Source organism: Sprattus sprattus (assembly GCF_963457725.1).
Source record: "Sprattus sprattus genome assembly, chromosome: 3".
Taxonomy (NCBI): Eukaryota; Metazoa; Chordata; class Actinopteri; order Clupeiformes; family Clupeidae; genus Sprattus; species Sprattus sprattus.
Window position 1 is genome coordinate 43,128,302 of NC_137922.1, and position 23,884 is coordinate 43,152,185.

The following is a 23,884-nucleotide window of genomic DNA, read 5'->3' on the forward strand; positions in this document are numbered from 1 at the left end:
TTTTTTGTTAGGGTTGGGGGTCTGCTTTTTCTTTTCTCGGAAGCATAATAGTTTGACAGTGCACTTGGCATTAAAAGCCTTTTGGATGGAACCTCCATTAGATGCTCAATCACTGAAAGTGTTGACTGTGTGTGTGTGTGTGTTTTTTTGCGTGTTTGCAAGAGAGAGAGCAATTGTTTGAGTGTGTGTGTGTGTGTGTGTGTGTGTGTGTGTGTGTGCAAGACAGACAAAGTAAGTGAACAGAAAGATGGATAGATAGATCTTGTTTTTGCACTTCCCTGCAATATCCAGCGTCTTTCAGCTTGTTCCTCTCCCTCTTAACTTGGGCAAAACCATTAGTAAAAAGAAAAAAAGAGCTGAAGACGGAGAGCAAGACGGAGAGCCAGACACAGAGCGAGAGCCAGGCCAAAAAACAGAAACGGGGAGAGAAAAGGTTTCACAGAAAGAAAAAAAAAATGTCCCGGTCAGAGAAAGAGAGCTGTGGAGAGAAATGGACGCCAAAAATGAAGAGAGACAAAGGGGTGTTTGGCAGTAGAGGTCAGAGCGATCCACTCTGGTGCTGTGAGCGGGAGTGTGTTTTAAACAGGGGCTCTGATGACACAGATGTCCATCCCAGTTCTCCTCCCCTCCCCTCCCCTCCTCCCTGGACAGGCTCAGCCCAGCCAGGCCTGCGTGGCACTCAGCATATGGAGCCACTAACAGACACAGAGTGTGATGGATGAGCACTGTCACTGGCCACAATGGAGAGAGGACCCTCCAAAAATCCCAATATTTGTGTGTGTGTGTGTGTGTGTGTGTGTGTGTGTGTGTGTGTGTGTGTGTGTGTGTGTGTGTGTGTGTGTGTGTGTGTGTGTGTGTGTTTGTGTGTGTGTGCATGCGCGTGCGCGTGCGTGTGTCATCCAAACAACAAAGTATGGTACACATGCTCATGTGTACTCACAGAGATCTTCCATGTGTTATTGTCTCTGTCGCAGTCTCTCCATCTCTGTCATCTCTCTTCTATACTCTCTATCTCTCTTTCTCTCTCTCTCTCTCACCTAGTGCTCCAAGTGTATGTTGCATTTTGTTTGGCAAACTAGTAGAGAAAACATTGAAGGACATAAAGCCTATTTACAAGATGAATCTTTCAGACTAAGGTTAATGACCATGTTTGCATTACTTTGAAGAGGTTACTTAGGATCCAACCCAATCCAACCTCCATGGTGCAGAAACGCCTGAAAAACTGCATAGTCTTACAACAGAGACACTTCATGTCTTGCCAGGAGGAGTTTACTCCTCTTCACAGTTTGACTGCCATCGTTACAAGGAAATTGTTCGGATCAAAGAAAACAAGACACCCAAGCGTGCATACAATGTTCCGTTGATGCTCAGGCTTCGTTAAAGGAAAGAAACATGTAGATTTGCGCATAAGACCTCCGATACGATACGTCTCTGTGTGAATTGTACCATTGTTTTTCATTTAATTCGCAATATTTTCATGTCTCTGTGTCTGTGATTGTCCCGTGTTGAGCCTCAAAAGGGACTGAAGGAATTCAATTTGAGAAGCTATAGGCTCAGTGACATCCCATAATATTAAGGCCCCGGGCTTGAGCACTGCTTAAAACTAGAGGTACACAACCAGCCCTCTCGCATATTGAACACATCTCCTAGATCAGTCTACCTTGTACCCTCCGTCCCTCCTCCCTGCACGCTCTTCCACTTGTTGTTTCATTTCCACCTGCCCACTGTCTTGATCTCCATCTGTGTCTCTCTCTGAGAACGGGTGAAAATAAAGGGGGGGGGGGGAGGGTAGTTGAAGAGCAAGTGGAACGGAGGAAATAAGGAGGAAGGAGAAGGAAGAAAACACGAGATCTCAAAGGTGTATGAGAAGACGAATTAATAATATTGTGCAGAATTTGAAAAATTAAACCCCTACTAACGTGGGCGCTTGATAATTTAAAATATCCGCTGTCTCACCATCACAAGTATAGACCGTCCAACCTTTTTAAATGGCTTGGGGCGGTCAGCCTCGACATTCATTGTTTTCGACATTCACAGCTTGATGCGGGGTCTCGGGCTCTGGAAGGCCAGGGATCCAATTAAAAAGCCGAGAGTATCGTCCTCAGTTTTAATAAATGCATGAGCCAGTGATGGGGCTCGGCCTCCCATTTGCAGTAAATCTGAGGATGGACGCTGAGAATCGTGTTTACAGCCCAACACCTGCAGAGCCCTCATTTCGTTTAAGGGCCCTCTTGTTGTCGAGTTTTAAAAAGAAGAAAGTAGAGAACAGAGAGGGAGAAAGAGAGGGGGGGAGGCAGGGAAGGGAGAGAAAGACGGAGATGAGAGGAGGGCATCGCTTGAAGTAAAGCAGCGGCTTCTCTCTTAAGCACATTTCTCCGAGCCCGGTTTTCTCTGTGCATTGTTCGAAGCACAAAATATGAGCGAGTTCTCAGCAGAGGATTTGGTAGGTTTTTTCTTTTGTCGGTGTTCATATGCCCCACACTTCTTAAGCTTCAAGGTCTGTGTCTAATTTTTACGTTTTCTGTCAGTGCATAATTGCCGTTATCGGCTTCATTGGGGTTTTAGCGGTCGACGTTTTAGACAAAAGAACGGGCTAGGTGCAGAACATCCAAGGACGTCATCACGTGGTAAATACTTCTTTGCATCGTTTAGCGCTGTTTAATATGCGCTCTTTCCTTTCCTTGCCATTTAAATCAAATGCATCTCCCAATTCCCACTCAAGCTTCTAGCGATGACAGGAACTGATTTAACCTTCTCTTAGGCCTTAAACGTTATCGCTATTTATTAGCCAAAATCGTCCGAACACTTTCTCTGTAACTCGCAATGGCGCACAATTGGATTACACCTTAATCGGTCTGGTGAAAAAGCAGGGGGGCTTAATGCCAGACGATAGCAGCAGCAAATGAAAATGAGTAAACAAAGCATGACGGGGATAAAAGACAAAAACTCTGGGGGTTTGTAAAACAATACCAGGTCAGATGGACTAGACGAGGCTTGATGGCTTGATGAGGATGGGGGGGGTGATGGGCTCCAGTAGGAGGGCACATTTGATCCATGCCCTATATTTGCCTGCCGTTATAAAGGGAAGATAAGGGCCCGGCATCCGCTGGCCATTGGTCTGCAGACAGGGGAAGGGCCTGGGGTGAGGACGCAGTAGGGGGTCAGTGAGGGTGTGGGGGGATGTAGTCTGTGGCCGGGGCTGTGGGGCTCTGGCGCAGTGGTGCTTGTGGGGTTCCTCCCCGGGGGTGGAGTGAAAGGCAAGGGGGGGGGGGGGGTGCAGCTCTGTTACAAAGGGAGGTTTCATCAATGTTGTGCTGAGATGGCTCTAAACAGAGATGTATGATGGCACTGCACTGCCCTGTTTCTGTGTTTCTGTGTGCATGTTAGTGCGTGTGCTTTGTTTGAGAGTGTGTGTGTGTGTGTGTGTGTGTGTGTGTGTGTGTGTGTGTGTGTGTGTGTGCCTTTGTGAGGCTGCAAGTAAGTATCTGAACCTTTGTTTGTATGAAAGATTGTGCCTGGTATGTGTTTGTGTTTGTGGCCCTGCAGGGAGATTCACCACTGTGTGCGTGTCGGAGACTGCAAGAGAGACTGCATATTTGTGTGTGTGTGTATGTTATGGGCTTGTTTGTGAGACTACAGGGAGATGTTTTGCTCTGTGTTTGTGTATGTTGTTTGTGCATGTTTTTGCCTGTCTGCATGTATGTATGTGTGTGTAAGCTGTTCTATGAGGCTGTGGTGTGTGTGTGTGTGTGTGTGTGTGTGTGTGTGTGTGTGTGTGTGTGTGTGTGTGTGTATGTGTGTGTGTGAAGCTACAGAGAGATGGCTGATGGGGACTGCACTGCAGCATTAAGTCCGTGGGCCAATTAACATGTCCAGAGGAGGGGAAAAACAAAAAGGCATCTGTCTGGACCAACGACTCTGCATGTCTGTACTGGGCCGTGTGACCAGGGGGGTCAGCAAGGAGAGAGAGAAGAGAGGAACAAACGATGGAGGGAGAGAGGAGAGGAAGGACAGGAGGGAACACAAATCACATATAGTGGAAAGGAGGAGAACAAAAAAAAAACGTGTGGAAAGTTGAAGTGAGAAGGAGTAAAGGAGAGAGAAAGAAAAGAGAGAGAAAGAAGCAACGAGAGAGTGAAGGAGAACGAGAGGGGCAAGAAAACGGAGCGACTTTAATACAATAAAGCACAAATCACTGTGCTCAGGGAACAGAGGGGGAGAAATGAGAGAGAGAGAGAGAGAGAGGTGTTGTGTGTGTGTGTGTGTGTGTGTGTGTGTGTGTGTGTGTGAGACAAGAGAGCGAGAGAGAGAGAAGACAGACAGACAGACAGAGACATGCTATGTATGCAGCCAGGCATGCTCAGGTTAATTTATGTGCCGTCCCAAAAATGAGTGCCATAATGGAGCGCTGTGAAACGATGCTTTTTAATGACTGTGATTACCGCTCTGGAGGAGAACAGTAAAACAGTTTGTGCTGATGGCATTCTCCTTCACTCGCTCCCTCTCTCTTTCGCCATCTTTCATCCCCGTCTCGTTCCCTTTTTTCTCTCTTCCGTCTTCCTCTTCTCGTTTTTTCGCTCTCTCTCACTGCAGCACACAGGCTAAAAGCAAAGCCTTGACCAAAACCCTAGCTTTCTCTTTGCTCTTTTTCATGTTTTATCAGTTCCTCTCTGTCACATCCCTCCCAGTCTGTTCTTTTCATTCTCTCTCTCTCTCACTCCCTCTTCCCCCTATCCTCCACACACTAATATTCTGTCTTTTCATCTTTATAGGCCTTTTATGGGTATTTCTGTACTTTTGTCACCACATTTTTCCCTTTCCGAGCCTTTATTCCTCTCTCTGCCCCCTCCCATCTCTCTCTCTCTCTCTCTCTCTCTCTCTATCTCTCTCTCTCTCTCTCTCTCTCTCTCTTTTTCTCTGTCTCTTCTACTTTGCATCCCAAGTTTCTGTTCCTCTCTTGTTTGTCTGTTCCTCTGTTCATCTTTCCCTCGCTCACTTGCACCCTCACCCGGTCTCATAATTTATTAGTTCCACCTCAGTGTTCGTTTGAGTGCTGCTTGACCCTGTGTGTGTGTGTGTGTGTGCGCGCCTGTGTGTGTGTGTGTGTACGTGCGTGTGTTCATGTCTGTGTGTGAGTGAGTGGCGCGTTTGGGTGCATGTGATCTGTCTGGCAACCCAAGTCCCCTGCACTCGACCCCCTAAGTATAGACTGTCCACTCTTTACCTCCCTCTCTTCCTCCCTCTCTTCCTCCCTCTCTGCTTCTCTCCGTCTCTGGTCCATCCATGTCTTGCTGAAAGGAATGCACCACCTCTCTCTCTCTCGCTGCTTTCTGCAGCCTCGTGCCTACCTCTTAATGTGGGGAATAATCTCTCTCACCAGTCTGGCAGGGTCTAGACACACTCCTAGCAACAGATTAGGCTAAGCGACTTCAGCCCATTCCTCTCTCTCTCTCTCTCTCTGATGCATCTCATCAGTAGTATTTTCTGTGTTAAGGCGAGACACGGCAGGCAAAAACATCGTTTTTTCACCAGTGGTCAATTTTGAGATTTTGAGCTAGTTCACTCCCTAAACATGTAATCCTACATACCAGCATAAAGAAAATATCCTAATTATACATTAATGTGTATATTTATTCACATTTTGTCTGTTCGCGGAGTCAGCATTCTCATAGGTTTCCAGGAAAGTTAGCAGTCTAACGTAACGTGCAGTATGTCGGCTTTCTGATGCCTGACATGTTTGGTACCGTTGGAAAGCGCTATAGCTCTCACACAACGTTATCTAATCCAAATAAGGACATTTCCTTTCCAGCAGTAACCAATGATGTTAGCAAAAACGGGGGTTTAAACCTAAGGACGCAATTTCATTGGTTTGCGGTGGTTTCTGATAACGTGATTCGCTCAGACGCATCACGTGGTATGGCTTGACACTTCCTGAATCTTTAAATGCGATTTTCTCAAAATGAGGTTTTTGTCATACTCCAAGGATAATAACTCCACTTCAGTTCAACCTATATACACCAAACTTTCCAGTCTTGTACATAACTATATTATGAAGACATTTACAGAGGGATTTGTAAATATATTATTCCTAGCCTGAATTATATAACATTATATCCCCAAAAACATGGCGAAAATCGAAAATCGTAGATATCCATAAATCCCTCTGTAATTTTTTTCCCATCTAATATGCCAACAAAAGGGAAAAGGATTTTTTAACCTGGCTTTATCCCATGATCAGACATGGTCTTTTAAACATTATGCAAATTAGCGCATATTTTATGAGAGAACGCCTAATTTGCATATTCAAACATCAAAATACAAAAAACTTGTAATACATTTTTTTCTCATCTAAACATGACTAATCAACTCAGAAAGTTTCATGGTGATACCTATTATTTAAGATTTTTACCCTATTCACCTGTAGTGTCTCGCCTTAAGGGACTTCATCCCATTCCTCTCTCTCTCTCTCTCTCCCTCTCTCTCTCTCTCTATCTCTCTCTCCGATGCATCTCATCAGTAGTACTGTCTGTGTTAAGGGACTTCATCCCATTCCTTTCTCTCTCTCTCTCTCTCCCTCTCTCTCTCTCTATCTCTCTCTCCGATGCATCTCATCAGTAGTACTGTCTGTGTTAAGGGACTTCATCCCATTCCTTTCTCTCTCTCTCTCTCTCTATCTCTCTCTCCGATGCATCTCATCAGTAGTGCTGTCTGTGTTAAGGGACTTCATCCCATTCCTTTCTCTCTCTCTCTCCCTCTCTCTCTCTCTGTCTCTCCGATGCATATCATCAGTAGTGCTGTCTGTGTTAAGGCTGATGCATCTCATCAGTAGTGCTGTCTGTGTTAAGGCTGATGCATCTCATCAGTAGTGCTGTCTGTGTTAAGGCTGATGCATCTCATCAGTTGTGCTGTCTGTGTTAAGGCTGATGCATATCATCAGTAGTGCTGTCTGTGTTAAGGCTGATGCATCTCATCAGTAGTGCTGTCTGTGTTAAGGCTGATGCATCTCATTAGTAGTGCTGTCTGTGTTAAGGCTGATGCATCTCATCAGTAGTGCTGTCTGTGTTAAGGCTGATGCATCTCATCAGTAGTGCTGTCTGTGTTAAGGCTGATGCATCTCATCAGTAGTGCTGTCTGTGTTAAGGCTGATGCATCTCATCAGTAGTGCTGTCTGTGTTAAGGCTGATGCATCTCATCAGTAGTGCTGTCTGTGTTAAGGCTGATGCATCTCATCAGTAGTGCTGTCTGTGTTAAGGCTGATGCATATCATCAGTAGTGCTGTCTGTGTTAAGGCTGATGCATATCATCAGTAGTGCTGTCTGTGTTAAGGCTGATGCATCTCATCAGTAGTGCTGTCTGTGTTAAGGCCACTGGAGCAGCTATTGTCATTCAAAGCCTCAACGCGCCTAGAGAACCACATGCCGCTTGTGTTCGCCTGAGTTGTGCAAAACTAGAAGGGGGACGAGAAACAAACTTCAAAAAACAGGGAGCTGTTATTGCTATCCTAGATCTACAAAAACATCTCATATCATTGGACTATTTGTCTCAACCATTTACAACCCAAAAAATTAAAATAACTCACGTCCCCTCCTACGCCACTTTTCCCCCAAACCTCCTCACGACATGAATGTCTTTCCTTAGCCAAGACAACACTTCATACAGTGTGTGTGTGTGTGTGTGTGTGTGTGTGTGTGTGTGTATGTGTGTGTATATATATAACAAACAAAGCTTTTAAATATGCATTTAGACAATGGCATCTGCGTTAGCTAGCCTTCTCCAAGTGCCTGGCAGCGCTTAAGAGAACGAGAGGGAAGAGAACACAGGCCCTTTCTGTAATTAACTCTGATATTTAGAAAAGCTGGCTGTTTGATTGGTGGGTATGGAGAGAGGGATAATGAGTTCTGCCATTTAAGCAGAATAAGGGGGTGGGTGCTGGAGGTCTGTGGGTAGTGGGGGGGGGGGGGGGGGGGGTTGACTGCACTTAGCAGCTGATTGAAGGGTGAGCCTGGGGAACTGGCAGCTGCCAGAGATGGCACCCCCACTGCTCGACGCCATCAGCCCTACCTGTTAGCAGAGAGTGAGGTTATCGACCTGCCACTCTGAGGGGCCGCTCTCCCTCTCTCACACATAGTCACACACACACACTCTCTCACACACACACACACACAGAGAGACACACAGGCACACACACTGAAGTAGATGAACAGTTTTTCTCTTTGTGTGTGTGTAATAGACAAACAAACACAAATGACAACTTTGTGTGTTTATACACTATAGACAAATCTATAGCACTCTCCCAGACACTGACAATGTGAAATGCCAACCCCCCCTTTGATGGCAAACTTGAACACACACATGTATTCATCCACTCACTTGCAGTCAATTGCAGACATCCACACACACACACACACACACACACACACACACACACACACACACACACAAACAAACATACAAGGTTGTTAGGGCTCATCAGTGGGCACTGTAGATCCCTCTGATGCGGTAAAGTGCCCCCTGAGAAGTGTGTCTGCTGGATACGAGTGGCACGAGGCCAGGTCCGATGACAGCCGGTACAAGGCGAAACAGAAGATGAGAGAGAAAAGGGAGCGAGAGAGAGAGAGAGGGAGAGGGGTTCTTGACAGGAAAATCACTTCTCCCTCTCTTGACGGCAAAACAAAATCTTCAAAGAGAACAAAACGACCGAGTGAGAGAGGGCCAGAGCGAGAAGAGTGAGAGACTTCAAGAGAGGGAGGGAGAGGGAGAGAGAGCGAGAGTGAGAGTGAGAGAGACAGCATGACAAAAAAGGGGAAATGAATCCTGATCTAGCCCCCCCCAACCTCAAACCCCCACCACCTCCACTCACTGTGAGACTAGAGTGTGGCTGAAGGAGCCTCCTCTGTCCCCCCCCCCCCCACACTTCCTGCCCCCTCCACTGATACGGCCTCTGATAACAGCTCTCATTCCGTGGTTTGCCTGATGGACGGCTGCTGTCACACCATTCATGTGACCTTTTAGAGGCAGCCTCTTCACCCCGATCGCCTCTAACGGTGAAGCCACACGTGAACGCGGCTGACTCCATACGCGCACGTGCTTGCCGGTCCCCAGGCCTTCGCATTAAAAGGCCTTGTGCATGAGGTCCAGAGGTTTCCACTGCGCATTTTAGGTTTGAGGAGGCACCTCAAGAGAGGTCACGAAGCCATCAGTGCCGTCTCTATGACAACCTCTCCATGTGGAAGACATGCCCTGAATCTGACCAATCCCCCCTCAGAGCTCGGCATAATTATGAGGTTTATGCAAAGTTGCCACCAGAGATTACCCTCCTGACGTCTACGTCCCACCCACGCTGACGTCCGTCTTAGCAGTCATACTGTCAGCCTGAAAATCACTACTGTGCCGGATTGGTGAAAACGAACATGTTCTGTCTACTGTTCAATTGTGACTGGCTAAATTGTAACCCAGGCTGGTAGTTCAGTAACCTAGTCAGACAGAATTAAGAGGCTGAGGAGAGAGAAGGAGAGAGAGAGAACAAAGACCGTGGCCTGGACCTACTCTGGGTGAGGAGAGGAGAGAAGTGCCACTTAATGAGAGGTGCTAGAGGAGCCTTAAAGATGGAGCTAAATCACCACTGTGTTCATCAGCCTCCGGCCCGAGAAGACAAACACACACACACACACACGCACACACACTTATACACTCATTAGCTCCCTGTGTGTGTGTGTGTGTGTGTGTGTGTGTGCTGCATGAGTGTTCATTAGTAAATTTGCTTCCCAAAACCCTGAAAATGGAAATGCGAGAGACACCAAAGTGTGTGTGTGTGTGTGTGTGTGTGTGTGTGTGTGTGTGTGTGTGTGTGTGTGTGTGTGTGTGTGTGTGTGTGTGTGTGTGTGTGACAGTATATAATCATCTTTGAGTGAGTGATGTTGTCATCTCTTGCTGGCACTGAGCCTCCTCACACTGGCTGCTGTCTGTCGGCCCCTCTCTCTCCCCTCAGCCTCCTCAAAGCTCCCACTCCTTCTCTGCCTACGTCGTCACGGTGACGTAGACCTTGAGTCACGCTCCGACTCGGAACAGTGACCAGATCTTATCGGAGGGACATGTCAAATGCCATGATCCTGCCCTTTGATGTGTGTGTGTGATGGTGTTCTAGTGAGCACCATGTATAGTGTGTGTGTGTGTGTGTGTGTGTGTGTGTGTGTGTGTGTGTGTGTGTGTTTGTCCTCCTTATGGTGAAGAGGAGGGTGAATTATCCAGATGACATGAGTAGCAGTCATGGCACAGACAGGAGGGAGCCCGCCTACCCCAAGGACTTTGAAATAGCAAAGACACCCACTGAGATCATTCAGTGTTGTTTGTGTGTTTGTGTGTGTAAGTGTGTGTGAGAGAGAGAGATGCAGGTGGGGGGGGGGGGGGGGGGGGGGGGGTTGTGTGTGTTTGCTATTGGTGAGCTGAGCATGTTGGAATATTACCTCGAAAAACAGTTGAGATTTTGTCTGTGTGGGTGTGTGTCTGTTTTGTTGAGTTTACACAGTATGTTAACGCATTCCCTCTCTCTCTCTCTCTCGCTCTATCTCTTTCTCTATCTCTTTCTCTCTCTGCCTGCACAGGGTCCCCCCAAACCTGTTGCCATGGAGCCATGTTCTGGGGGCAAGGCGGCGGTGCTTACGGTGCTCATCTGTCTCCCACGCAGCCCCTCTGGAGTCCCACCACCTGGCCAATCAGGTGCGTACACACACACACTTATGCACATGCGCACACACACACACACACACACACTTATGCACATGCACACACACACACACACTCACACACACTCTTGCATGCACTCAAACACACACACACACACACACACACAAACACACACTTATGCACACACACACGCACACGCGCACGCACACACACACACTCAAGAACACATGGTGCATACTACATGTACATGTTCGTATAGACTCAAGAACACTGAATGCAGACCAGTATAGCCAGGGATTCTCCTACACCTTGGGTGAATCATGCTTGTACTATGGAATTCATATTTTCCACACTTTTCTTGTTCACTTTTGTTGTTTTACTTTGGCTACACTATGCTAAGACTCGGTGCTCTTTAATTGTATTTTCAACTGTAAAATTGCCCAAGTGACATGTAATTTAACACAAAGCTTACAATTTCTAGAGTGCGATCTTGTTAAATAAAGGAGGTGTGAAAATCTCTTTTACGCTCAGCCCATACAATGTTAATCTATGGCTTTCGCACTTCAAACCTGTGAAAACAGCATATAGATTGACTCATGCTAGTGCATGTTTTTCTAGTATCTAGGATCACATGATGTTCGATTGGTAGTCCCACTGCCACTCAGTCTTGACCTACTAGAGCAGGTGTTAAATACTACCACATTACTACTCACACTGGACAAAACACAGGAAACAAAATACTTTCTTCTTGTTTTATGGTTTGGTATATGTATATAGGATTTGTTTTCTTTGTTCTTGGAGTGTGCCATCCTGTGTGGTGAGTGGCACATCTTCGCACATACGTGTGTCAAGAGCTCACTCTCACATGTCTCCTCTCCTCGTGCAAGGTGCTAAAATCATGCCTGACACCTTGTCGCCCCTGGGCAGCGCAACAGCGATGGTGACGACCTTTTCATTAGCAGCAACGTTTTATTTTCCCTCTTTCATCGCAGTGCCAACCATCGTCACGACAAAAGAGTCATAAACGAGGTCTAAAAACAGACGTGAAGAGCCCACTTAAAAGTGCTTCGAATAGGACTAGTCAGTCGACAAAGGTCATTATTGATTTCACTTTTAATCGCAGTTTGGGAGAAAAAGGTCGCTCTTGACTCTTATTTTGGCGATTTGGTGATTACTTTTGTTGGTTGTGTCACGAATAGCAGACACAGACATGATGTCTCAAATCTCACATCGACTCCAGTTTCACATTTCACACTGTGTCCTACTGTAAGGTGCACGACCTCGCAGTAAAAGTTGTCTGCGAGCCCAGAGGAACACACATTTTTTTCCCAGTGAGGTCTGGAGGTCATTCACACACTTTACCCCACACTCTCTCCCTCTCTTTCTCTCGTTCTCGGTCTCTCGTTCTCTCTTATAACCACGACAGATGGTGATGAGTCAGCGTGCGGATGCCTTCAGACAGGCGTTTGTCGGACCGTGCTGCGCTAGTCTCGCGTCTCAATCCCGGCGAGGGTGCGCTGCCTGCCTGCCGTTTTAAAGAGAAAAAAAAACCACAGTTGCATCCTGTCAGCGAGATAGAAAGAAATGCGAGTAAATTAAGCGCAAGGGTTACGCCGGGTCCACTCCGCAGGGGGACCAGCGCTGAGCTGCTCCGTCGATCCTTGCGGGGGTTTGAAAGCCGGCGCGTTCACCCCGGCACCTTAGAATGTGTTGTTTGTGCGTTTTTTTAACCCTCCATTGAGACAAAAGCATTCAGACAGAGAAAAGGAGGAGAGGGGGAAAGGGCAGAAGGGAGATGGTGTTTTTGTGGAAGCTCTGTTTGAAGTTCCCTTCCCCTCTATTTCTAGAGAGGTTGCATCAGTCGATGGGTTTTATGATCACATTTGCTGTTTCAAGCTCCATTTAGCAAAAGGTCCCACTCCTTTGGTCCTCGACCCTACTGGGAAAAGCTGTGTGTGTGTGTGTGTGTGTGTGTTAGTGTGTGTGTGTGTGTGTTAGTGTGTGTTAGAGTGTGTGTGTGTGTGTGTGTATAGTTGTGTGTGTGTAAGAGAAAAAAGAGAGGGAGAGTGAGAGAGAGAGAGAGAGAGAGAGAGTGTGTGTGTGTGTGTGTGTGTGTGTGTGTGTGTGTGTGTGTGTGTGTGTATGTGTACTCCAAAGAGTGAGAGACATAGCCAAGGTGTGTGTTCAGGAGACTGGCTTGTACACACATGGAGTATGCACAGGGGAGAGTGGGGGCGTAGCCAGCTCTGGCCAGGCAGCAATCAGCTACTCACAGCTATTGCAAGAGGATCCTGTTATTTATACCTAAGTACACCCTTCTCAGCTTCAAACACCCCTACATTACCTGCAACATCAATATGCCTTTGGGGAGAAAGGCTGTTCAAAGCTGCTCTTAATTGGACTTACCTTTCTAGTCCGGTGCTAGCATTCCCTAATAATGAAGCGTTAATGCCACAGATGCTCTTATTTTAAACCTCTCTCTCTCTGTCTCTTTCTCTCTATATCTCTGTCTCTGTCTCTCTCTCTCTCTCTCTCTCTCTCTCTCTCTCTCTCTCTCTCTCTCTCTCTCTCTCTCTCTCTCTCTCTCTGTGGGCTCGGTCTCAGCTGGCTGTAACAGTATATCACTATTCAGGAAGTGAGCACACAGTATCAGTGTCCCTGTGATCCAGGGGGCCCTGCTTTACAGAAGGGCCCGTCTCGGGTATCGGCTTACAAGCCTCCAGACCCGGCCCCAGCCCCTGCGAGGAGCATTAGAGCCCCGGCGTCCGCTCGCTGGAGCTAATTACTGCATGTAATCTAGAATACATTAGCGGATATGGTAGCCCGCACACCCCTTGTCTCCGCGTCCTTGACATTGTCGGGCGGAGGCGAGGGGAGGGAGTCGGACGGGGCGGGATGGGGTTATTTTGTAAGCCCCAATGAGCAACAGGCCCTGTCGCAAACATGGCGGCGAGGGAGCGGAATCGGAAAGAATCGATGAAGAGGACCAGCGGTGTCTGGTTGCCACCACCGTCTGGGACGGGCTTTTTTGGACCCAGCGTCAGCAGTCAGGTCTTTATTTTTACCCAGCCTCAGTGGGTGCCAGTTAGATGCAGGGGATGTTTTGAGCAAGAGCTTGCGTTCACATTCGTTGATTGTGGCGAGGAGATATGCCCCGTTGCTCATGCAAATCTTGTACGAAATGAGGCCCAGACCCTGGGTCCTGATCAATGTTTTGACAAAACCTGCATGAAAGACAAGGCTAATATTGCTTTGGTTTGTTCCTTTGTGCAAATCATAAACAGAGATGAGCCGCAGACTGGTTGATAAGCAACACGACAGCAGCAGCAGCGGCACAATACCTAATCTCTTCCAGGTGGCTTGTCTGACAGGAAATTGACAGATGTGAAGAGAGGGGAGGGGGGGGGACATGTTTCCCTGCATAATTTTCCTTTGTGCTTCATAATGCAAGAATGTTCAACAACAACAACACACAACACCATAACAAAAGAGGGAGGGGTTTATGGAAGATGAAAAAGAATACGTTTTTTTTCTCTCGTTTTTTCCCCCATGTCCAAAGATAGCACCCTTGCCAACGCTCCATTCTGCTCGTGTTTGTAATTGCCAAACGGGCGATGAGCTTTGGAGTGGTTCTCACCGCATGGCGCTGCTTGTTGCGTTCGTGAGGAGAGAAAAGAAAGAGAAGCCACAGAGAAAGTTTTGGATGAGTGGCACATCAGAGGGTGCGTGTCTTGTTCAGATTTGGCAACAGCACTACACAGGGGGTGCTGAGAGAGCAAGCGAGAGAGAGAGAAGAGAGAGAGAGAGAGAGAGAGAGAGAAAACTGCTCCCGGAGTCCTCTTATCGTCACTTTCTCTTCTCACATGTGAAAGAGTTCCACCCCCAACAACCCCCCCCCCCTTTCCTCCTTTATTTTTGACTGCAAGTTTTTTCTATATTGTTTTTTTTGTATGTGCTCTGAAAGGTGTTTGTGGTTTTCACGTAGATGTCTGCCATGGGTAAGTCAGGATCTCAGCATCCATCAATCAACAAGAAGGGGAGGGAAACGGGGAGGAAATAAAGGTGCTGAATATAAATGGGAGCTTCTGTCGAACTGTTTGGAGCTGTGACAACGTTTGGCTCGTCTCGCTTTCAGTCTGTGATTTCTCCCCAGTCCCATTCCCTTCTTTCGCTACCTAATCTGTCTGGCTACACTGGGCAGTGGTGTAATGCAGCGATTCACAGTCTCCTCTACCGGCTCTCGTACAATCCAAAAAAATAAAGACGCCACATCCTCCCCATCCCCTACCCCAGACACCAGCCGCCCCAACCACAGCACCAGCCACCCCCCACTCAAAAGGCCACTTACTGTCAGAGACCTCAGGTTCTCAGCAAATGCTTCTCTTGTGAATGAATGAATGAGTGTGCGAGAGAGAAAGAGAGAGATGGAGAGAAAGAGTGGACTGTGGCATGAGGAGGAACGTTTATGGCACTCAGGGTCAGACAGGTGACGGTGCGACCGTCAATCATCCGGGCGACGCATCACTCTCTCTCTGTCCTTGCCGGGACGTCACGAGCCACCGGCGGAGGTCAGAGTGGCCTTCGCCAGCCAGCCCATGACGAGAGACAGGGAGAGCCATTGTTTTGTTCTGGGCAAAGTGACCTTGACTCCGCCCTGGGAATGGAGGGGTGCCGGCTGCATGCTAAAACGCTTATCAGTCACACGGCTACCCTTGAAGCCGAGCGCGCGCCTCCGCTCTGACGGTCTGTGGACAAAAGAGCCAGTTTGAGAGTGAGTGATACCGGGTCGATGCGGCTGTTTTGTCGGAGGTTGGAGCAGAGAGGCCATGGCGTTTTTTGGCAGGGGCAGGTTTGATTAGCCAAAAACCCAAACCCCAAGGTCCCCAGGAGCCTGTGAACGCATTGGGAGTAACTTTCACACCAAAACCGAGACCCTTACTTGGACTTTTCGGTCTTCCATCAGCAGATTTGACACAGAAAAAGATTTGAAGAAATGTCTCTGAGCCTAAACTTTTCCCAGGCCTGTAAAGCAGACCCGCTTGGCACCTGTCCATCGGCCCAGACACAGAGCTCTATGCGCAAATGAACTCAATCAATGCTGGCCAGGCTCCAGAGCTTACATAACGCCATCTTCTCCCGTCCAGTGGGGGCTACAACAGGTTGAAGGAGCTTGGCAGATCAGCCGCATAATAAAGTCTTGCTGAGAGCCTAAGCAAACCTGATCCCCTCCCTCCCCTCCACTGCCTCCATCCCTCCTTTGTGGTCTCCACAGCTGAAACTATATTGCCTCGCTGAGGGAGACTAGTGGCACATAATCCTCAAAATTCGCCGCTACCCTCCACCACCCAGCTTCAAGCTCAGCTCAAGTACCAGTGGTAGGTAAGAAATACTTTGCGGGGGGGCGGGGAGAGAACTGATGTCTGCAGCTGGGCTCATTCTTGGATGTAAATCCTGCTGCGGAGCTCAGCGAGGTGTACAGCTCCGTGTTCTCAGACCTTCCCCAATTCAATTTGTCCCGGCTGGGCCTGTCTGGAGTATTGAATCGTTCTGCTTAGATAATTGCATTGCTGAAATAGCGAAAGGAGTTGGAGGGTTGGAGCGGGACTCTGTGTGTGGAGTGGGACTCTGTGTGGGGAGGGACTGATTGAGGATGGAGGCGAGAGGAGATGGAGGGAACGCTTGCCTGGGAAATGTCAAGGGTGGGGTTTGATTTATATATCTTTGAAGTACCCCCTCCCCCATTGTCCAGTCTGTTACATGATGATTTGTATGGTCTGGTAGTTGGTGGGCAGGAAGGCTTTGCCACAGGACCCTCCTGGCAGTTGGGCTGGCATGGTGACTGAACCCCTGAGGCCTCCAGGCACCGAGCCGAGCTTCTGCTGTGCTCGAGCCCTCCCCTCTCCGCGGGTGTGTGCAGAGAGAGAGCAAGCAAGAGCGATGGAGACAGGAAGAGAAATAGCGAGAAGAAACTAAAGAAAGAAAGACTGAAGGAGTACAGGAGGGAGTGCAGAAGGGATTCTCTGTTCCCTCGTTGTCTTCACTGGCCCCTGACTCAGCGAAACGCAGGCCTGGAGGGATTACAGTATAGCATTGTTTATCTTCGCCACTCCCTCGTTTATGCCTGTTCTTCGGGCTCTTTAGAATCCATCATCGTTCGCTGGGGTCCAGGGTATCGGTTAATTGTCCACATGTGGGGTTGCTTCTTCGTGATGGCTCCTTCAAGCACAGTTTTACAGAGCCACTTGTTCTGCTGAGGTGGCTTTGTTGTGGTTATGAGGAGATGCATCAAGCAATGGGAGGAATAGGAAAGGCCTGCCCTCTGGTTTCAACTATCGCAGATCATGAAAAATCAGCCACTGGAATTCAATCTTAAAATAGATTAAATAGATAAAAACTGTAGAGAAAAAAAATTCAAAACTTTCTTTGACTGCTGGTGACTGCTCTTAAATTCAATCACGTTATCCATACTCAACCTCCCTGATTTATTTGTACATGTTGATTTTTCTGCATCTCAACAAGGAACATTTGAACTCAAAGCTGTGGAATGGTGTTACTAGAATGTTGGTGTTGCGTGTGAAGACCCCTCGGGATTTGGTTGAGCACAGATTTGCCTTTATCGTGAGAATACAGGGATAATTGCACAGTACATTGTAATTTTACACTGCTGTTGCCAGCTGCAATTTATAGGTCTCGCCAACACAAGCTGTGTGAGAATTCACCACAGTGGAGCTCGTTATCAGAAGATGAACCGATTGTCACCCTAACGCACTGATACGGTTAATTTCCTGGATAAGGATGAGAAATGTTGCCTCCACAAGGAAGGCTCTTTTGAGGTTGTTAATTAGCCCAATCCACACACAAAGTTTAGGCTTTGTTAAAGGGGAAAATCGCCAGTTACCAAAATGTGAAATGTGCCTCATTAGCCGTACATCCCCATGCCAGGAGGGGTTCTCAAGAAGAGGGAGATGACGTTATACTGTGGAAGAAATGTTGGAAAGGTCTTTTTGGTCAATGACATTTCGCTGGAAAGCTTCATTCGTTTTACACTTACAAGCAACTCCTAAGTAACAGCTAGAATGAGCCTGAGCAGATGAACCTTTTAACCTTTTTTTATCCAACTGGTCACGTATGTTAAGTATTTGTTGACTTACCAATTTTTCCTTTGATTTTTGGTTCATATAGTGTGAAACTGACCTCACTTACCTATCTAAGTACACCCCTTTGTCTTGTATTGAGAGGGAAAAAAATGAAATAAAGCTACTCTACATCATCCAAAGTAACAGCTGGCTCTACAAAACTGTGATTTTCACCCCCTTATGTATTTGCGTTTTGTACTGTACTTTTCTTTGCCTGTCTAACTCGTCTCATCCCCTCCCTTGGTCCTGTGTGTCCCTCAGGCATCGCCATAGCCAGCGCCTTGATTGACACCTCCCAGCAGAAGGCCATGGACTTCAAGGAGAAGTGCCAGGGTTTGAAGAACCGCAAAGCCCTTCCACCAACACACCAGGGCACATGTGTCTGAGTCTCTGCTCTCTCTTGCTGCCCTCCTCCCGAACCGTGATGGGGGTAGAGGGTGGAGGGCTCACCCTTTTTGGCCAAACTAACCCACCACTGCAGCCTCTCCAGCTGCTGCCTCTGTGTGTTGATGAGAAAGAGAGGGAGAAACAGAGAGGCCCCCATTTAAGTGATGGGGAAACCATTCAGTAGAAGAGTGTTTTAAGCCCTCATCTGCCCCCCCCCCCCTCCCCCCCACACACACACACACACACACCTTCCCCTCCATCTCTACCCTTTCACCACATCTGCCGTTTCACCTCTTCTCTCCGAGCTGTCAATCAAAGACAAAGTCTGATCCTCCTCTTCCTCCTTCTCCTCCTCGTCCTCATCAGTCATCTTGGTCAGCTATTGCCCTCGTGTCTTAAGTGCATCTACACCTGCATCTGATTCACCGTATGCTTTTGCTATCTCCGACATCCTGAAAATGCCCCCGACATTCAACCACAGTTCATATCCAGGGAACTCCAACTTCAACTCCAAATGTGGCTCTGTTCCGCCTGCACCTTGATGGCCTGGGGGGGACCCTTTACCCTCAACTCCCTACTTCCCCAAGGCTTAGGGGGCATCACCCCTTGCATTAGGGACAAAAAGTACCGACCAACTCTGGCTGGGATTGATCACCCCGAGATGTGCAAGTTCAATAGTGGGTGCCAGGATGTTACATCTGGGACCAATCATCCCAGGACGCGCCTATTTTTCCGTCATTGATGTTTCATCAATAGCTGATTCCAGAATTGCTGTGATGCACAATTAGCTCTGGAGGCAGGAAGGTTAAATAAAGCCTTGTGTTGAGAGAATGCACAGAGGGGGGAAAAATGTAAATGCTTACGACTAGCAGTTTCTCTGTGGTTCCTAGGTCAGTACCATGGACACTGAAAACATATTGTCAAGTGGTTTTAATTTTACACTCCTGTTTGCTTGCCAATTAGCCACTTTGTTGTTTTCTTTTCCCTACCGAGCCACTTAATCACTCTTGTATTTCTAGCTATTACATCTCATTTTATTTAATTAAAAACAATTGCGTCTGTGTGGCGTCGGAAAGCTATCACAATCCTTTTAAGCTAAAGTAAAGTTAAGCTGCTGGTTGCTTTGTTCAAGGGAGAGAGTGAACACACAGTTCTACTATTCTTTGATGGCTTGCATATACACACCTACGTACCCACTCACACATACATGTGAACACACAACAAGATTGGGAGGGCTAAACAAGTTTGTCACCAGCTTTTTGTCCTCATTTTTGGTTTGACACACACACACACACACATACACACACACACACACACACACCAATATACTTAAACAGAATGTAAAGTACTATACGCTGCACACGGAGTGTGTCTGTACGTGCTGTTGATGTCCATCGCGTTGCCTGACGTCTTTGCAAGATGCAAATAAGCGCTGGTGCTCTTACAGCTAGTGTTCCATTCGATCGTCGGATCACTGAACAAAAGGGGGTTGTGGGGTGTAGACGAAGTTCTCTGACAGACTCAGTGACCCAACACTCAACGAGCTAACGCCGCTCTGAGGGGCAAGGGCAGTCAGTCAACACGTCCTCTGTGTCATCGGCACAGCAAGAAATGAAGGGAGATTTATGTTTGAACAATACAAAATAAGAAGAGAAAGAAATGGCAGCCCGACTTACAAATGAACATGGAGGGCTTTTGTTTCGATTTGTCTGTTTTTTTTTGGCTTGTATGTTTATGATGTAAAGCAGGTAAATATCGTGCCTGTTGTGTAATATTCTGTTTATATTATGCCGTGGATCTCCAGAGAAGCTGTTACTGTGGATGATTTTATAATGTTTTTTTTTTGTTTGTTTGTTTTGTTTGTTTCTGTTGGTTGGCCTTTGTTTTCTCTTGACAAAGTTCGGTACAGGTCTATTATAAGGGCATATCCCGCCTTTGCATTGTGAGCTGTCTCCAACAAACTCACTCTGGAGGCCCCCCCCCACTCCACAATTTTGAGACACTCTCAGTGACCTCCCTCTGCCTGACTCGAATGTTCTGGAAGGGCTCTCAGATTTGGGACATCCCCGCCTGATTGGGTGGATGGTCCACATCATTGGACCTTCTGGCTTGCTGCTTCAGTCAGCCCTAAAGAGACCTTGTACATAAAGGGGAAGGGGCTTTGATTGGCTGTCTCTTCGTCTCCATGGGAACACTGAGGATATGTACAGCACGCCCTACATGTTTGTATTACATGGACCTAAAAACATGTGAATCAAATGTGAATCTGTTGCTATTCACGTAGCTACTCTAATTCTATCTTCTTTTTGTTTTGTTTTGTTTCTTTCCTTGCTGTTTTTAATAATAAAAAAATATTATGAGGACAACATTTATTTTAGAGCCAAACCTCTGTATTATATCTCCAAGGATGATGACAGTGATGAAAAAAAACAATGTCTTTTACAATGTTTGTGACAAAAGAAAAAAGTAATGTTGTTTGTTTTCATAATGGATCAACTCCTGTGTACTATCACTGTTATTATACTTTTAGTTTATTAACATTTTTTTGTATTTGCAATGTCACTCAGTAGTTGCTGCTGTGCAACTGTTCCGGTATGGAGCACTAGGGCATTGTAAAGTTTTTCTTCTGTTCAGATTGTAATATTGTAGTAATAGTGTACATGTCATTTTGACCTTATTAAAGCCTATTTGCCGATGTGAAATGGTATGATTTTGTAATTACACAGTTATTAACACATTTTCACTGTTATTACACAACTTCCCATGGAAACACTGACTGTTTTGTGTTGATGGAAAAAGTTAAAGTTCCTGCGATGCACATGATTGATCTGATGTACTTTAACCATGGACAGATGAACAAATAAAACACCTGAACATTCTTTTAAAAGGGTCATTTTAACATATCCTACTGTAGTTTCCTCCAACTTGCAGTCTAGGTTTTGAATAATCCTATAATCAAAATCAATCTTTTTTAAGTTTGTTTATTACTGTATCGTGTTGTCATTATCATTAATGATGATTGCTGCCTTCAGATTTTTAGATGATTTAACAGCTCATGCCACGTCACGCTGTATGTTCTATTTTTCCATCATAGAATCAAACATTTTGATAACAGTTGTGCCAGTAACCAGTAATGATCATATCATGGCAATTTATGACAGGATGTGGTCATTTATACAATGATGTTTTTATATAGGGTTAGACGGTATGGACAGTATGATAGAGGGATCAAATAAAGTGTTACCATGTAGGAAAATACAGATCAGTATCTATGCAATGCATGTCCATATTCATGAATTTGGGCATTTCTTTTTGTTTTGTGTCATGATTAGAAGCTTACGTCTTAGGCCTTGATAAATGATTAAAAGCTCTGTCCTTTTTTGGCAGGTAGCTGCAGTGGACTGTCAACAATTGTTCCACATGAGCACAAACCTATGGTGTCACAATCTGTCTGCTGTGCTCAGTTGGTAAAGCTTTGCAAAATCAACTTAATGAATAAGTTGAGCTTTTGTAAATACTGAATTCTTACATTTAGGAGACACACGTTTCTCTCCAGTTATGTCCAAATTCTGCAGATGGAAAAAGTGAGGGGGGAGGGGCTGTTTCTCCCGCCCTCCAATCCTTCCCGTCAGAGACTCTCCTGAGTCCAGACAGACAGTGTGCTCAGGTGAGCACGAGTGAGAGAGGAGAACGGAAAAAAAAGCTTGAGAGAGAGAAAGTGAGGGGGGTGGAGGGTTTGGGGTTGACAGAGACAGAGGGGGCTGTCACATCTGACTAATGCCCATAAACATTCCCCAGGGACCGTCGCGAATAACTCAGTGGGGATCTGCCCACCGAGTTCACAGTCACACTGAAGCCTGGCTGTCAACACTGAGGATGACGGGAAACATCCAGAACGTTCTGTGCCATGCAGCTCTGGCAGTGATGAATAGTTGATTGGTTTTGTGTATTTGTTGTGCATACCTCCGAACGAACCATATCTCTCCCCTCCCTATATGGGTGTGGGTTTGAGTGAGAGAGGCTCAGACTTCTTAAGTTTCCACTGGAGAGAGAAATGCTTTTCAGCTGCTACTGTTCTGTGATCAGTCTCACCAGTAGATACTGGAGGTAAAGCCTGTATTGCGTTGTGAGTTTTGTGTCCTTGCACTGACGAGGCATTATCTCATGTTAAGTCGATGATGATTCGTTGAGAAAGACAGCTTCGCATTTGAGGGATACTTTTCAGTCAGCGCAGCTCTCAACCCTTCGTGCCACTTTGTGACCCGTAAATCAAGTTTGCGTGGGCAACACTGTCATAAGACCTTAGAAAAAAATACAGACTGTGCCGCACAAGCTAATACCAAAAATACAGTGTCTCTCCATCTTTGTCGTCTTTCTGTATCTGTTTTCCCTTCCCACAGCCCCCACCCACTCCTCCCTTAGGTGGAAATGATGGTTCCACAAAAAGATGAGTCTGTCAATCTTATCCATAGAGTAACTCCAGGGATTGGTTTGTGTGTGTGTGTGTGTGTGTGTGTGTATGTGAGGGGGGTAGGGGGTGGAGGGGGTGTGGGTGGAGGAAACGGGAGTGATAGGGGAACCATCCGCTCCTACGGCATAACTCATGCAGATGTGACGGAGAGGGGAAGAGTCGGAGTGAGGGATGTCTGCCGCTCTTTATCGGTTTTGCTTGGCAGGCGGAGCTCACTGTAAATCAAGGTGTCCGGCGCTAGCATTAAGAGATATTAATGAGAGTGTGCTTTGCTGGTAATACAGGGGAGGAAGTGGGGCGGGTGAGCGATGGTGGCCCCATACATCATTCATCTTCGTGACACGTGCACCATGGGGAACGCCAGCCAGCCGCAGCAGTGCCACTCCTGCTAATACACACAGCCTGCCCCATCCCCAATCCCCCCCGCCATTTATTTACTCTAGCCCAAGTCAGCGTGGCAGTCCATCTTGGGATCGAATGGCATTTCGCCTGATTTTTTTTGGAGCTTAATGTATAGGAAGCTCATGTGGCAATAAAGATGCCATTTCTGCCGCGGAGAGCAACCCTATTTCCTGACGTTCCCTGTGGCATATTCCCACCACCACCACCACCACACCAGCCCCCACCCCATCCCCCCTGCAATAGAAATGCGAGTGGATGAGAGTTGCAGGCCAGATTTGACAGGAGAAAAAGCTAGTCAAACTGACAGGAAAGTGGACGGTTTAGTCAGGCAGAGACTTTTGAGTTGTGTATCACCAATTGGCAAGAGCTACAAAAGAAAAAACGAGAAAAAAATGCTTTTGAGAGGGGGAGGCTTTGTGTACGACTGTGTATTCTTTGAAGTCTTTCAGTTGTCTGTTTTCAGTGTGCCGGCTGTTAACCTCCTGGCATTTCGATTGAACTTACTATTTACACTGGAAGCCTTTTGACGTTGGTCGCTAATTCAGTGTGAAATTGCGCGTAATGCACGGATCCAGCTGACCCCTAGCCAAAAAATGATTAATTTTCAGCCTGAACTTTCATTCCCAGGCCATCATTTCCGCACTAATGTCGGGCGGGTCATTTTTGCCGACTGATTGCAAATTATATAGACAAAGACAGACGGTCTGGTCACAAAGGAGGTGTCTGTTCTTCGTGCTGTGCCTCTGCTCCCCCCCTAAATGAGACGGGGACTGCACTATTGTGGTCTCTGTTCCACATGCTCTGT

General features: G+C 46.9%; 1 protein-coding gene across 2 annotated transcripts in view; it reads left to right on the forward strand.

Moving 5' to 3' along the window:
* The window catches only part of atrnl1b (attractin-like 1b), a 124,659-nt gene extending 103,709 nt beyond the window's left edge, over nt 1–20,950 (forward strand). For both annotated transcript variants that reach the window (XM_080835076.1, XM_080835077.1), the window contains exons 28-29: nt 10,602–10,716; nt 18,081–20,950. In XM_080835076.1, coding sequence (XP_080691202.1) covers nt 10,602–10,716; nt 18,081–18,205 — 240 coding nt within the window. In that variant the 3' untranslated portion in view covers nt 18,206–20,950. The remainder of the gene's footprint in view (nt 1–10,601; nt 10,717–18,080) is intronic.
* The last annotated feature ends 2,934 nt before the right edge of the window (nt 20,951–23,884 follow it).